General features: G+C 39.8%; 1 protein-coding gene across 2 annotated transcripts in view; it reads right to left on the reverse strand.

Moving 5' to 3' along the window:
• The window catches only part of rai14 (retinoic acid induced 14), a 37,848-nt gene that overhangs the window by 15,663 nt on the left and 6,866 nt on the right, over nt 1–15,319 (reverse strand). For both annotated transcript variants that reach the window (XM_010789243.1, XM_010789242.1), the window contains exons 3-7: nt 5,475–5,605; nt 4,026–4,114; nt 3,739–3,803; nt 2,824–2,881; nt 2,281–2,351 (exon numbers count right to left, since the gene is read on the reverse strand). In XM_010789243.1, coding sequence (XP_010787545.1) covers nt 2,281–2,351; nt 2,824–2,881; nt 3,739–3,803; nt 4,026–4,114; nt 5,475–5,605 — 414 coding nt within the window. The remainder of the gene's footprint in view (nt 1–2,280; nt 2,352–2,823; nt 2,882–3,738; nt 3,804–4,025; nt 4,115–5,474; nt 5,606–15,319) is intronic.

Genomic DNA, 15,319 nt, shown 5'->3' on the forward strand with positions numbered 1-15,319 from the left:
ATTAAATAAATTGATTTCCAAAATATAGCTAAACACTCAGCCATGCACGAAATAACATTGTAAGTCAATACGGGTACTTTTTGACCCATGTTGTCCCTTAGAAGGGGTTTGCATAGCTTGTGTATTAATGGAGGCCCATTTCTTTTTCAAAATACAGATGCGTATGATAATATGCTTTTTCCTGAGCTCAAATACAAGCCCTTCCTTTCTGCGAAATCCAATTCCAAAGTATAATTTGGTTAGGTTTGGTCCAGTGCGGGCATTATACACGGAAAGCGGCAGTTTATGTGTCTGGTTAATAAACCACTTTAATTCCAGAAAATATCACACTTTTCTTCTTATAAATGTAAAACTTTAACCTTAGAAAAAGGTTAAAGTTTTACATTTAGATTATCAAAATGATTTTTGCTGAGTGTTAGCGAGGCTAATGTCAACACCGACCATATTACATCCAAAACAGTCGGGCATTGTTTCTGATAGCAACGTTTCTGATAGGGCCGTGGGTGTAAAGCCAGCCTACATTTTCGATATTACGTCATATCGGACGCAAATCTGGATCAGCTCCGTTGTTCCCCCGTTTTTAGAGATTTGGGTTCGGAGGAAAAGAGAAAGGGTTTTATTTTCTAACGCTGCGTGAGTTCCCCGACACACCGCGGACACATATTTATGTATAAAAGACATAAAAAAGTGCATTTTGCATGATAGGTCCCCTTTAAAATACAATAATGTACAGTAGAAGGAAAATCTGCATATAGGGAGATGTACGTTGTATAAACAAATGTGTATATGTATAAATATATAATGTGAACAGATGCAACATTATGGCATTAACATAACAAAATAATATAAATATGTGCATTCATTGGGCGCCATAAGAAATGACAGCTGTCATCCAACATATTGGAGGCTCTCACTGTGAAAGGTAATGGCCAGTAAGGAGAAAAGTGGACAAGTTGCTTTTTAAAATGGATTGAACCTGAACACAGTGTCGCACTGACACCGGGGATCCTGAGTGACTGCAGCTTAGTGAGAGATGACATGACAAGCGCATAGTGCTTTCTGCTGCACATCCCCGCTGTCAGGAGTGACCCACTTTCTCTACTCTAATTGCAATTCCATTTTTAAAACTGTATTGCTATGCACAAAGGAGGACTCGTTGTGCAAACACAGTCTGCAGCAGATCACACGCAACACAAGGGGAGTAGGTTTTTAATGTCGAAAGAGTCGGGTGGGTTTATTACGTAAAACACAAACAAATAAGTATTTACAAAGCATTGCTGCACACAACATGTTTGTTCATATGTGTATGTGGCTGTTCGCAAATTCTGGGGCCAGATGCTCAGAATAAAGTGGCCCTCAAGGCGAACCTGAAGGCCACGTGAGACCTGCTCTTTCTCCCTATCTGACTCTAGAGACCAAAACTAATGGTGCATTCAGGCACATCTTGTCAGTTTGTACAGTCAAAATGTCCTAATTATCTCCAGTTAAGTTGCTCCAATACCCAGTGAGGTGTGAAAACGCTCCATAACACCCAAGATAGCAGTATGAGTTGTGACATTTAACCAATAGTGTTACAATTAAAGGTGGGGTAGGTCTTGAGAAACCGGCTCGAGATACACTTGTTGTTATATTCCATGGAATGCTCTTAACATCCCGATAGCAATGAATATCTGAAGTGCTTTGACAAAAAATCCATACAAACATGTCATCTGTGGAAGCCGTAGTACTGTAAAAAGCACGAACAATCATCTGAGCCGGCCCGGCTAAAGTAACTGGATGGCCTACCTGCCTGTCAGCCTTCCATCTGTGCACAAACTTATCTCGTGCTCTCATTGGTCATGTGCGCGTTTGTGTATGTTGGAGGAGGGGCTCTGTAAGGAAGTGGCACATTTCTTCCGGCTGTGTATTTTCAAATTCTAGCTGGTTTCTCCAAAATGACCTACCCCACCTTTAAACAAATACCATTTTACCTCTGCTCTTTAGAAAGCAAATCAAGGGACATAATAGTAAATAATAATAGTTAAATAAGATATTTTACAGAAGATAATTGCAGAAAGCATCATGTTGCAACCACAGGACCAATTGTCTGGTAATTTCCAGAAAAAGAAACCCAAAGCATTCAACTCTCTTGAACATATTTCTCTCTGGAAATAACAAATTAGAGAGGGGTATGAATCACACTGAATGAAGCATTTCTGTGGTTTTTATCCCGTTTCAGGCCCCCTTACTATCCTGCCAGGAAAATAAGTCTGGGAAAAAAGAAGGAGTAAAAATACATACTGCATCTTTTAGGTTGACGGGAGTTTTGAGTTCACACAGCAGTTGGACGGTCTGGATGTTCCCGCTGGCAGCTGAGGATTAAAAGAAACAATCAGAAAGTCAGCCATGAAAAGATGAAGAAAGAAGTCCAGAGATAGCAGTGTGGTCTATAGCAGTTAGCCTTAGGATTTCATTTAGATATGCATCTGCTTCATCCTCCTCTCTGATTTCAAAAAGACCAAATTAAAAAAAGATGGGTTGCACATGATTTCCTTCTCCTTTAAAAACATACAAAGTCCTCAATCTCAGGCTCAAGAAAGAAATGATAAGGTGTGTAAGAGAGAGTTCGGATTGAATGAACAGCTAAGCATTGTGGGAACATTTGACAACAGACTGGGAAGATACTACGCTTAAATCACTATAAAATATTGTAGAGGATTTCATCCAAATAGAATCAGAGCTCAAACCTAATCTCACAAGATATTTTCCCACGTTCTTGTCTAAGCAGGCTAATCTTCATTTATTGTATCTGTTTATTAACTCTCAGGACGCTGAGAACCTTACCAGCGTGGTGAAGAGCAGCCTTCCCTGAACTGTCCACTGCATCGATAGGACACTTACTCTGGAGGGGAAACAGAAACATATTAGACATGCAAACGAATGATTCCTTCATTATTAAGAATCTAAATCTTCTTCGTAAAACTCTAGTTATGCGAGTAACTGCTGTGATTTAGTCTCCACTCTCCATCAACCTGCTCTGTCTGTATGATCATTTGATTCTTTTTCTACATTTATCATAACGGTTCAAAACTTTCCTCAAAAATGTAGCTGTGTGAAATTTTAGGAATAACAACTTTATTGATTGTCAGTTGTAAACAAACAGCTACCAGCTTGCAGCTTCCTGTGCTGTTAGGTTGCAGCCGTTTGGGGCACAGGGGCAGTAAGGTGTTTGGAGCTTTAAAATTGTTGATGTGTGTACCAGCAGATGCTGCAAACTATCATGGGATAGTTAGGTCAGCAGATTAGAGCAGTAAGAGTGTGTGAAAGTGTGTGTGTGTGTCTCGTCCTGCTGCGGTTTGCTGATCTACGCAGATGCACACACACACAATCAGCAGACTGAAGGAATGATCCAGTGAAACGGTCTGCTGTCAGACATCTTAACACAACAGTGTGACTCTTCAGAGTGTACTGGAGGTTTCCAACAGCTCATGCTCCTGCGTTCACACATTCCTTATTGGAGACACAAAGCAATGTGTCCGAGAACAGTCCTGCTGAGTGGCCCGAAAACATTCTCAGCTGCATATTTCTCACTTTTTGTTGAAAGTGCACAAATACTGTACAGTTAACTTATGATGAACCGTAGTGTAAAAAAAGCATGGCTTGAACCAAATTGTCACATTGTTTTAAGGGCAGTTAGAAAAGTACATTGTATTGTTTAATTGGTACTTTTAAGAGCATTCTTAATTCCATCCACCTTACCTGAATGAGCTTTTTGCAGCACTCGATGTGATTGTTTTTGGCAGCAAGATGCAACGGATTTAAACCTGAACATAAATAAAAGACAGGGCATAGTTGATGTATTTATTAGGCGGAAATATATTAATCCAAATTTGATAAAATGAAAGGTAGAAGAAGACCACACAAATACATCTTGGAAGTAGGACTTTTGGACTCTAAAAACATTACTATGAAAATAATGGTAGCATGCTGAAATTCCTAACCATCCCTAGACATGTTATCTTCACTTTATAAACTGCAGTGCCTACCTGCAGCATCAGTGATTGACAGGTCAGCTCCATGGGCCAGGATGACAGAGAGGCAGTCTGTGTGTCCACGTGCAGCCGCCACATGAAGACTGTACACACACACACAAAACAAAGTCAGGCTTTATAAAATCACAAAGACGTTTGCATGAGAGCTATTTTACATATTTCCTAGATTTAGATTAACTTTGAGAATGTCATGATGGGAAAACAGAATCTAATATATCTTTATTGCCATCATACAAAAGTACAACGACTTTGCTCATAGAGCATCTTCCCCTTTGTAAAACCACAATAACACAATAATGTGTTTTATTCATACACATTATTGTCTGTTTGTGCGTACAGTATGTGTGCAGTAGAAAATCAATACAACCCTTTTTCCAGGTCAGCGAGCAGAATGCACAGAGAAAGAAAATCTCTAAACATGCCCGGCATTCCCTTGGTGTGTGCATGGGTTCCACACTCACACACTAACACACGGCAACTATGCCCACATTCCTTTCAATCAGGTTGTATCACCATAGAGATACTGTAGACTCCTCCTTTGTGAGCCATGAAAAGATTGAAGCATTGAGATCCCAAAACATCACATTCATCATAATTTACAAAGCCGGCGAGTGTGGATTTGTATGCGTGTTTCTGCTTTTGACTCACAAAGGTTGGGGATGTGAGCTATTGATGAAATAAAAATGGCTGCGTGTTGGTCTCAGCATGATAGAATCTACACATTTCTTTCTCCTTGCATTTGTTCCTGGGTTTTGATGTTCCTGGCTCTGCGTGAGCTGCTAAACACATTGAGGTCAGTGGGTGTTGCGTTTCAGAAAAAAGAAAGGAGGTCAAATATTAACACTGAGCCTCTGTGTTATCAACAATCTCAACTGGTGAGGCAACGCGCTTCACCCCCTCTGCAGAAATGAAGTGGATTTCACAACACTGATAATCAGTGAGGTTGAATGAATGTTGGAAAATGTCAACCTTTCAGGGACTTAAAAATAAAGCTATATTTTTAGATTGGTCATTCATTTTTAACATGGTGCTGTGGAGCGTGAAAGTGGTTACATAAGCCCAAGAATCCTAGAACTGAAAGAAAACACAAAAATCACCAGGACTGGATAAGGTTTCCTCTAAATTGAATCACCCATTTTTATTTTACCACAATTACCCTATTTCTTATTAAAACCGGTGCTATTAAAGTGTGAGCTGAGACCCAGGTAGTTATCTAAAAGCTGCACTTTATCTAGGCTGCAAACTGGACATCTTGTTCTACTCTGGTTTTAGTTAGCAACCTTGTTAGTGTAGCAGAATCTAAATCTTTTTCCTTTTTGATTGAAGCTGCTTCCCCTAGCACCGACCGCATACATCCTACAGAAGCCGTTGCATACTGCATGCTAAATATATTCACAGCCATCTTCCTTTTATCCTTTTGTAAATAACAATAAGAATGCTTACGCTGATTTCCCTTCGCTGTCCAGCTTTACGGAGCTGGCACCCTTCTTGGCGAGGAGCGGAGCCACCTTCTCCGCCTCGCCGTGCTCCACTGCCGCAAGCAGGCGCTCGTCATTCTTGTTCCACTCATTGGCCTGAGGAGGAAAATGTGTGAGAGAAAGGTATGATTATCACCACCATCATCAGCAGACCTAAGAACTGTTCATATTGTTGTGCATTGTTTTAACTGAACTAGTCAAAGAAAGGTTATATCAGTCATTTACTTATCTATGATAATAATGTTAAAATTCCAATATTGTGCATCATTAGATATTTACAGGCGTTAAGACATTAGCAAGTCTGTGAAGGCAAAATGGTTGCGATGACCTTAATGTGAGCAATTTTTCTCAGATAATGATTTTTTTGGCGTTGCTATGGCCCACACAAAACATGTGTCTCCACTTGTGAGAGCGCACACACACAGCCAATTGAAACACATGCACAATCCAAATGGCCCCACATTTGTATAACTGACAGGCTGATCAGATAGAGAGAAGTCAGCTACTCGAAAGCTTCAACCATGAAAGACTGATCTCAGAGAGACTGCAAGCTAATGGCAGTAAATACAGCACAGTAGGCTTTAAGAGCTCCTACATCTAGCATAAAAACTAAACTCACATTACAAAAACACCATTTTTACAATGCCTCACACACTATAATCAACCACAATTGCAATTGTCAAAGTAGGCAAGAAGTAGCGACGTATTTAAAAAGGTGAACTTACATTAAGACAAGTGTAGAAAATGTGTTATTAAAGCTGCATGCTGTAAGTGTGTGCCCTTAACTTGATAACAGAGAAGGTGGAGAACTAAATCTGTGCACATCAAACATGTTGGCACCCCAGGTTCATTAGTGAGCTCTCTCTGAAACCATCTGTGTACAGTATTAAATCTGACCCGATAGTGACCTTCACGTGATCAGAGGGTGAACTCTCTGACTCCAGAAAAACTTGTGGTGGCAAACTGTACCCTATTTTAAACATGGTGTAAATAGCCTCTGTGGCAAACACCCAAGTGCAATCACTGCAATACATTTTGCACAGCTGGTGGAAAAAGGCTATTAAAGTCCCTTCTGTCACTGAAACTGCTAGGATGACCGCGGAGCTCTGCAGCCTGCACCAGAGACATCACTGTGGACTAGTAATGGAATATTAATGCTTCAATGTTGGTGTTTTGTAAACTTGAAATGAATTCAAGATAACTAAGAGCGGAGAAATATGTGATTCAAAGCACTAAAGCAAGAGGTGAGATGCTATTCAGGAGACCGTGTAAGACGAGAACCTTTTCTAACAGACTAGAAATAACAGATTGGACATAAAAACCCTCAGCTGAGCACTGACAGAGACATGTGGAAAAGATATATGAATCCACCAGGTGCTTTTCCATGTCTGTGATGAGCATACTACACCGAGTACTTCCAAGAACAGCTTAGACTTTCTACAAAAAAAAAAAAGGATCAGGGAAAACCTTCCTTTAAGACACAACAAGTATTTGATGAATTTCAGCAACGGTATCATAGAAGAAAAAAAGTCAAAAAGACACTGGCAGATTTGAGTTAAAGCACCATCCTTTAAAAAGATATGCCATATACAAAATCATAATTGTGCATGCAGGCATGTCTAAAAACACACGGATGTTGTCAACAAGAGGGTCCATTAAAAGGATATTATCTTTTGATTTCTGGGAATAACTTTTACATTTTGTGAGTTACCTCAACTGAAATGTTTTCTATACTCCTGCAAACATTTCCTTTTTAAATCCACGCAATTTAATAAACCTTTGCCTTCATAAAAAAAAAAAAAAGTAACCATTTCACACAGAAAAGCAAATGTTAAGACTGTCATCTTTCTACTCACTGAATAGATCATTAGACAGTCTGAATATGGACTTATCACCCATTTCACCTCTGCTAAACTATTTCTTAGAGGAAAGCCTGTGGGGCAGAGTAATTCACAAAAAGTACTGTAAGTGAAAGTGGATCAGAGAAGTCAGAGAATGTTCATCTGTCTGAGGCTATGATTGATGAGCAGTGAAACATGACACAGCAGGAAACAACTACAGCTATAAAAAGGACACATCCCATATGGTGAAGTATTTACGACTCCTTGTTTTCACATCGGGGTGCTATATTTGAAGTAAGCCGGTCGGAAAAGTCTCATGATTTTCATACGGCCAGTCATGTGTTGTTCAAGCCGCATGCAGGGCAACGATGCATTCCAATACCAAAAATAGGTACACTGGAGAAGTGGTGGAAGAACTGAAAGTCTTACTGAAACCTTCAAAGAGAGTGTAAAAGGAACTTGGAGAGTTCTTTGTATATATTATTCAACACAGTAGCAAGTTATCTTCTTATCGTGTTTTGTGGATATCAGGAAGGGTGGAACTTGCTGCTGTAATTGAGTGCCTTTATGATCCGGAAACAGCAGCAAAGCAAACCCACTCCTACACATAAACAATTAAAAAACAGGAATAGTCACATCTGGCAGATAGTGAGGTGTCACTTAACGTGGGAATTGACTTGATATGTACACTTGATATTTGCATTTAAGGTGGATATTTAAATGTAAGGTGATTGACACAGGATATAAAAAAGGCACCATGCAATATAACTGTTACCAATGTGTACGGTTAAGTTATACCCCCCCAAGACAAAGAAAAACCCAGAAGAGACTCCGCAGAGTTGCCATAAAAGATGGTAGACCACACAAATCTGTGCAACCTAATATAGCAGTCAGATGTGTAACTGTGTAACCTGACTATAAATAAGTTAGAGTGCTGTTTCATAAAGACAGAAAAACTGAAAAAAGGAAAAAAGGAATAAGCTAGTGCACTAGGTACTGTATATTGTCTTTGTTCAGAGCTTTTCGGGAATATTACAAACACTGCCAGTAACACTAGACAGCCAACTCTGTATACTCGCTTCAGTAAAGATTTGTTCATGCTGTGGTTGGTTGTCAGTTTCTTCGAGTCAAGAAACTGCGGAACAACAAACGTTTCAATCCAAGTGTGCAAACGTACAAAAGCTTTCACCCACGAGTTTACCTCATCTGAACCTCCTCCCCTGTGTCTACAGAGGAGTCAACACTCCTCTTCTCTATCAGACAGAAATATGTAACGTAATTTATTAATTCCTAGAGGATATGATATGATATACTTTATTAATCCCCGTGGGGAAATTGTTTCTCTGCATTTGACCCATCCTAGTGTTAGGAGCAGTGTGCTGCCATTATGTACGGTGCCCGGGGAGCAGTGTAGGGAACGGTGCCTTGCTCAGGGACACCTCGGTAGGACTTGGTCTTGCCAGGACTTGAACTGGTGACCTTCCTGTTGCCAAGCCAAGTCCCTATCAACTTCGCCACCACCCACCTGGCTTTACAGAGAAACCAGTCATAAAGCACACCTGCACAACTTATCTGTGTCTCAGAAGTGCATTTCCCCAGTGTTTCTGGTTCATTTCACTTGCTTGATATGGAGCAGGACTTCCTCTTTGTACACAGAAGCATTTAGCTACTCATTCTATACACATTGCCTGTCCATAGAACAATTAGCTTATTGCTTCTATTCATACTGTAATAACAATTCAGGTAGGTGACTTGTGTGGTCAAATAATGGTTTGTGGGTTGCTCTTCTTAAGATTATGGAACAAGACATTACTGTAAACTAAACGTCTCAAAAACTCACACACATATGCAGTTAATATTTGCAGTGAATGCTTCTATAGTAGTCTCATTAACAAGAGCTGCATGTGGGACTTTGAGCCTCTACCAACCAGCACAACAAGGAAAATTAAAGGGCAAACACTCATGTACTGTATCACATGATCCTCCTGCTTAATGGCCTTTGTGATTTTAATAGGCTGAACAAAGAATGAAGGGTCGTTACGACAGAGCAGCATGACACCGATAGCATTCGACTACAGGACATTGTACTGGACAGGTTTAAGTGGAGCGGAATGCACTGCTCCAGTTTTCGGAAAAGTACACAAATAGTGTCAACGCAGGGAGGCTGATGAAATAATCATGCTGGCAGAGATGGTGCAAAATCAGCATGTGCCCAGAGTACTACAAAAAGTGATTGTTGAACAAAGTGTTTCTAAGAGTTTTCTTAACCATTCCTGCATCATGCCTGTTTTTGGTTGTCTGTTTTAAAATAGCTAGCGTTGTATCATGCCTTTGAAGTGCACCGATAAAAATATCTCCACTAGATAACACAAGATTAAAAGTAGGCTGATATATAAAGCAAACTGTATCAGTAATTAGGAGGCGATATGAAGCTTATTAAATGGTTCCCATGGGAAAGGCTTTTTGTGTGTGGGTCAAATGAGATAGGATTTTATTTCATGGATTAGTTGACAGATAATTAATCACAATTAACGAGCAAATATTTTTGATAACCTATTAAAACACTACATAGTTCCAGCTTCTCAATTGTGAGGATAATGCTGAATTTCTTTGTGTTATGTGTTTGTCAATTGATTATCTGTGGGTTTTGAACTGTTTGCTGGACGAAAAGAACTGTCATTCCAATAATACCCTTTTTTTTAGCTCTGGTCTTTACAATCTCCTAAAGGAAATATATATATATAAAATAAACAAAGAAATATATGTTTCTTTGTAGGTTTTTCTCTGTGAGCTACCATTTTCACATGTCATATGATCCAGGGATATTATAACTTTTAATTATAGCCAATGTTGGAAAAACAAACATTACATGCATACCAACCTATAATGATGTATAATCTAACAAAACACAGCAAAGAGCATGTCGACTACTGTGCAAACGTCACACATATGAAAAAAGTGTACAACTCTCTCTTAAATTACTTTGGTTGGCCTATAGCCTACACTGGCTTGCACTGGACAGCATGGGTTAAGCCAACTCTTGTTTGCACCAGCAATAAGTCATGGGTCACTAATCCTGTGATTATCAACCAGTAGGTCCGCCATTGTTTTGTGTGTACCACCAGGAAGTGAAAAGGATCTCACTTCCTGTCCTGCTTCCAGCTCTGTTTCCCGACTGTCCCTCGTCCCTCCAGCTCTGTCTCTCTTTCAGGTTTCCCCTCTCTTTCTGTTCCTTGAGTCGCGATAAGTATGTTTACAGTGCTATCAGGGTGTGTACGAATGTGTGGTTTCTCGCTCCGTCTTTACACTCATTAAGACAAACAAAGAGTTGCTGATAACACTAAGTGTTTCCTGTTTGTCCAGGCATGAGTCTGGCTGCAGGGACAAGGACGAGAGAACAAGGAGCGAGAAAGCTTAAGAGGTAAGAGAAAGAGAAAACAATTGATGAGTTGGTAGAAACATGCTGAGGGACGAAAAGAAACAGACATTGAACTGGTTTTCTGAGAATTGATCTTAGTTTGTTTCTCTGCAGTAATATTTAAATGGGTCACTTTCTTGTGACTCACATGTCTTAAATGTGTTCATTTTCCCTCAACTTGTGAAGTCTTGAAACAGATTATGGAATAGCATCTTCAAACATCCATTCATTAAAACAGTTTGAGAATAAATTGCAAAGAAAACGGATCCCCTTCAAGTGTGTGTGGCTGTTTGTTAACCTAATGGTTTTTATGTAAACATGTCTGCTCAGAGTGTTTTTTCTGCTTCTCTGAACTTCCTCGGTTCTCTTAAGAGAAAATAAACTCAGATTGGGAAAGCGTAATTCCTAAATAACATTCTGTATGTTTGGATAGTTTAGCCGCTAAGAGCAGGGGGACTTTAACAGAAAAACATTTACTTTAGAAAACGTTTAATATTACTGACAGAATCAGAAAAAAATAATGTTTGTTGATCAGCAGATAAAAGGGTGTATGTTCTTTTTAACTTTGAATTGTCTGGGTAGTCCTGTTTTCCTTCACTGATTGGGGAATACAAGTTCATTGAAAGATGCTGCTTTAATACCACCTGTGGTAAAAGCTTAAAGAACCAATTTAAAATAAATTAAGCAAAGAGCCCATGCGGCATTTTGACTCTCTAGATTCACTATGTGCACTAAGGTGACCGAGTAAAGGTGAACCTAGCATATCCTTTCCCAGGAAATCTAAAGATTAGGACAATTTGTGAAAGGCAAAAGCAGGACTACACAAATCCACAAGAAATGTCATAGAAATCCAGGAATTACATATCCAGATGTCTTGTGATGTTGTTTAAGGGAAATGTGACCCTACGGTGGCAGCAACCTCATTGGTAGTCAAACTCTGGGGATGAAAAATAACCCTAACAACTGTAATGGTGATATGGGCGGTAATTGTCAGGAAATCTGACTCTGGACTGAAGTGAAGGCCTTATTGTTGTAGGGCAAGAAGAAGAAAAACGTTGACATGAAACAAAATAGAAGAAGATGGAAATAGATAAAAGGGTTGTGAGTGTTTGTATTTCTAAAGCTGAAGCACAGAGCACTATTGCAATTAGAGAATGACTTGCTAAAGGGCATGGAGAGGAAATATGGAAATAAACACCCAAAGAAGCACAGGATTATTAGGCTATGCAGACAAACTGTGTTTCAGTCTTTTCACAGGTTCTCAGAGAGGTGAGTGAACATGAACACACAACAACCACTGTTCCAGTTATTAACACACACACACACAACCAGATGTGTCTCTTGTGTAAATGAGATTATTATTGTCTGTGGGAATACATGCAGAGATGAAAGACAAAGCTGCATAGATGCCGAGAGAAAAGTAGGTTAGGTGGGAGGTAAAACACACAAGCAGCATAGATAACTCCACAGGGGAATGACATCCACAGTACACAGGTTAAAGGAATATTCTTTGTTTGAGAGAATGGTTGTGAAACAGAGGAGGGCTGTACGGACAGGAAATAAAATAGAGGTTGGAAGAGTAAACAATGTACCGAACAAAAAAGTGAAGGAAACAGAGATTGGCACAACTACAACATCTCTGCCCTTTGATCAGTAGTGGCTGTTAACTTCAAAAGCCTTATCTGCAAAAAGCAGATGCTCAAATGTCCTCAAACAATACATCCTTTCTCTCAGGCCACAGCTGAAAGCGCTTACTGCCCTCTGAGAGAGACACACACACACACACACACACACACACACACACACACACACACACACACACACACACACACACACACACACACACACACACACAGCTAGACTCTGAAACTCAAACCCAGAATAAGAGGGTTAGTATACAGAACAGCTAAACAAAGACCAGATGGTTGCTCTCCTGATGAAGATGCTGCCATGTACTGTAGGCTATTTCACAACACTGCCCATGGGCCGCACGTTTAGATAATGAAATAAATGGACATCATGAGAACATTTCTCATTCGGCATCTTTTTCATAAACTGCAATTTAGCTGGAACCACCCTCTCCTCAATTACTGTCTTTTACCCTCAGTACGGGTGAGCAGTGTACCCAGATAGCGGAGATGGTAAAGCGAACGCCCACATACCAAAATGAAACTTTGCCACGTGGTTCCCCTTCTCTCTTTCCCCAGTCTGTCAGTGTTAAATCTAATTATCTCTATAGAGCCAAATGGCCAAACAATCCTCTTGTGAATACATTGTCCATGTTCAACATCAACCAACGGAAGATCAAGATGGATGCTGCAAAACCAGAGACATCTTTGCTTTTTTCTTTGTCAAAATCTGGCAACCCACTTACATTACCCACAATGCAACTCAAACACCAAAAGTTGGGTTCCAAGTTGAAATTCTAATTTGTAGCCTTCATATAGTTTTTTTCCACATAGACAAATATATGATACATGATCTTAGTGTTTAAATGTCTCTCTCTTTCAGTCTCAGTCTTTCCACAGAAAAATCCACAGATATAAGAGAAAGGAAAACAAAATGTTCTTCATGCCATCCATCAATCCCCCTCCCATTAGTCAAGGTTCCCTTTGACCCCTCCAATTACCTTTAACTGCTTTTCTGGTGCTGTTCTTATAAACAACTTGTAGTGAGAGGAATACTATGAGGCCACCGTCTAGGAATTTAATGGTGACAATATGATCTTACTGCTTTAACTATTTGAACATACTCATTTTAAGAAAACTCTTTTCATTAAAAAGTACTTATGTAAACGCGGAAGGATTGATGCAGAAGTCCAGAATTGGACATTTATTGGTGCAAGAAGACCTCTAGTAAAAAAAATTGCCCTCACGCAACACTTCCTCCTGACACAAATAGCCTTTCCTGCCCTATAAATAAACACTGTTTGACTTGGAAAGCAACCAACCTCATTACGCAGGAGAGCTAGTCATAAAGTCAGTAGAGTAGGGCAAAAAATATACTGTACCCCTCACTTCAGTTCATAAACAAAGGCGTCAGTGTACAAACGATTCAAAAATAATACAGGTCACACAGTCTCACTAATCATTTTTGTTGACCTCCAAGGACAAATCAATCTGCACCAAATCTGCAACAACAACAAAAAACACTGTCTTGATAGCTGCTGTACTTTAAAAAGTTTTCCATACAAATGTTTCTTCCAGCACTAAAATAAAAAACACATCTTTGAAATGTTTGCGAGCAAAAACTTTTCTAGGAAGTACAGCAGGGCAATGCCAGAAGTTTCTCATGGAGGAAAGTTCTCATAGTTTTTTCAGGTGAACTGAGACTAACCTTCCCTCCATCCATCTCCTAGCATGAATATTGTTCCAGTTGTTCGGCGCAGGCCAAACTAAACAACCCTGTCTGAACCCGACCGGGGCGTCCAGGCAGACTGCCCTCCGTGCTCATATAGGATTTCTCTCCAGCTCACTTTCTTCCCATTAACTACAATCTTTTCCTCCTTTATCCGGCACTTGTTTGTCATTATTCCTTTATCATTGTCTCCCTTTATTATTCTTTATAGCTCCTTTGTCTTGTCCACAACCTTTCAACAGAACCCATCCACCTTATCTGCTTTAGTCTAGCTCTTTTGTGTTGCCATCAGCATCAGTGATGGGGTATGTTTCTCCCTATTACTTCATGCTATTCTGAACCACGTAAAGAGACATTCAGTCATTATATTCTAGATGTAAAACCACTGTTTTCTAAAAAACAACCCCATAATGATTCATATACCTTCAGAAACAAATCCTCCTAAAACATAAATACAAAAACCTAAGCAGCAGACAAGCATCTTGAATCATGTCGCCACACCCACACCAAACAAACAAGCCCATGCACAAACACACACCCACACATAAATGAGCATGCAAACACATGCTCAGACGCAAGAATGACACCCGCCGGCTTTTACCATGCCCAGTGCATCCTTGCCGACGAGCGCGCTTCCTTTCCGTAGGTCTGTAGTTCATGTACACTTGTGATAAGACATAAAGACATCCCGTTGACAGTTCAGCCTTTCCTTGGACAAATTAAACCAGTCATTCCTATTTGTTAACATGTATTATCTAGGTTAATCTAGATAATGTAGGTTAAATATGTAGAATAAAGACCAAAGTGGCAAACGCAATCAACATCTGACCGTGGCAGGCATAACATAGTGGCACTGGTCATCAACATGCTACGTACAGTAACTTACTGTGAGCAACACTAGGACTCTTCATCATGAGACTTCTAGTTTCTCACGAAGAAGACAAAAATAAAATGTGGCTAATATTTACTTTTACTGCTTACGTCCTGTGTTTTTGCTTAAAAATTGACTAAATTCATAAATTATCATAGCAGTTGCTGATCTGCTTTCTGACATTCGAATGACTAATAAACCGATAAATCATTCAGCTCCAAAACCAACCCACGGCGCAATGTGTGATTGGATGTTAGGTCGCTTCCCCTACCATCCTAATAACATCCAACTGATCAATTCTGTGAATACTCCCTTAAATGTTC

Source organism: Notothenia coriiceps, unplaced genomic scaffold (assembly GCF_000735185.1).
Source record: "Notothenia coriiceps isolate Sejong01 unplaced genomic scaffold, NC01 NC01_scaffold00032679, whole genome shotgun sequence".
Taxonomy (NCBI): Eukaryota; Metazoa; Chordata; class Actinopteri; order Perciformes; family Nototheniidae; genus Notothenia; species Notothenia coriiceps.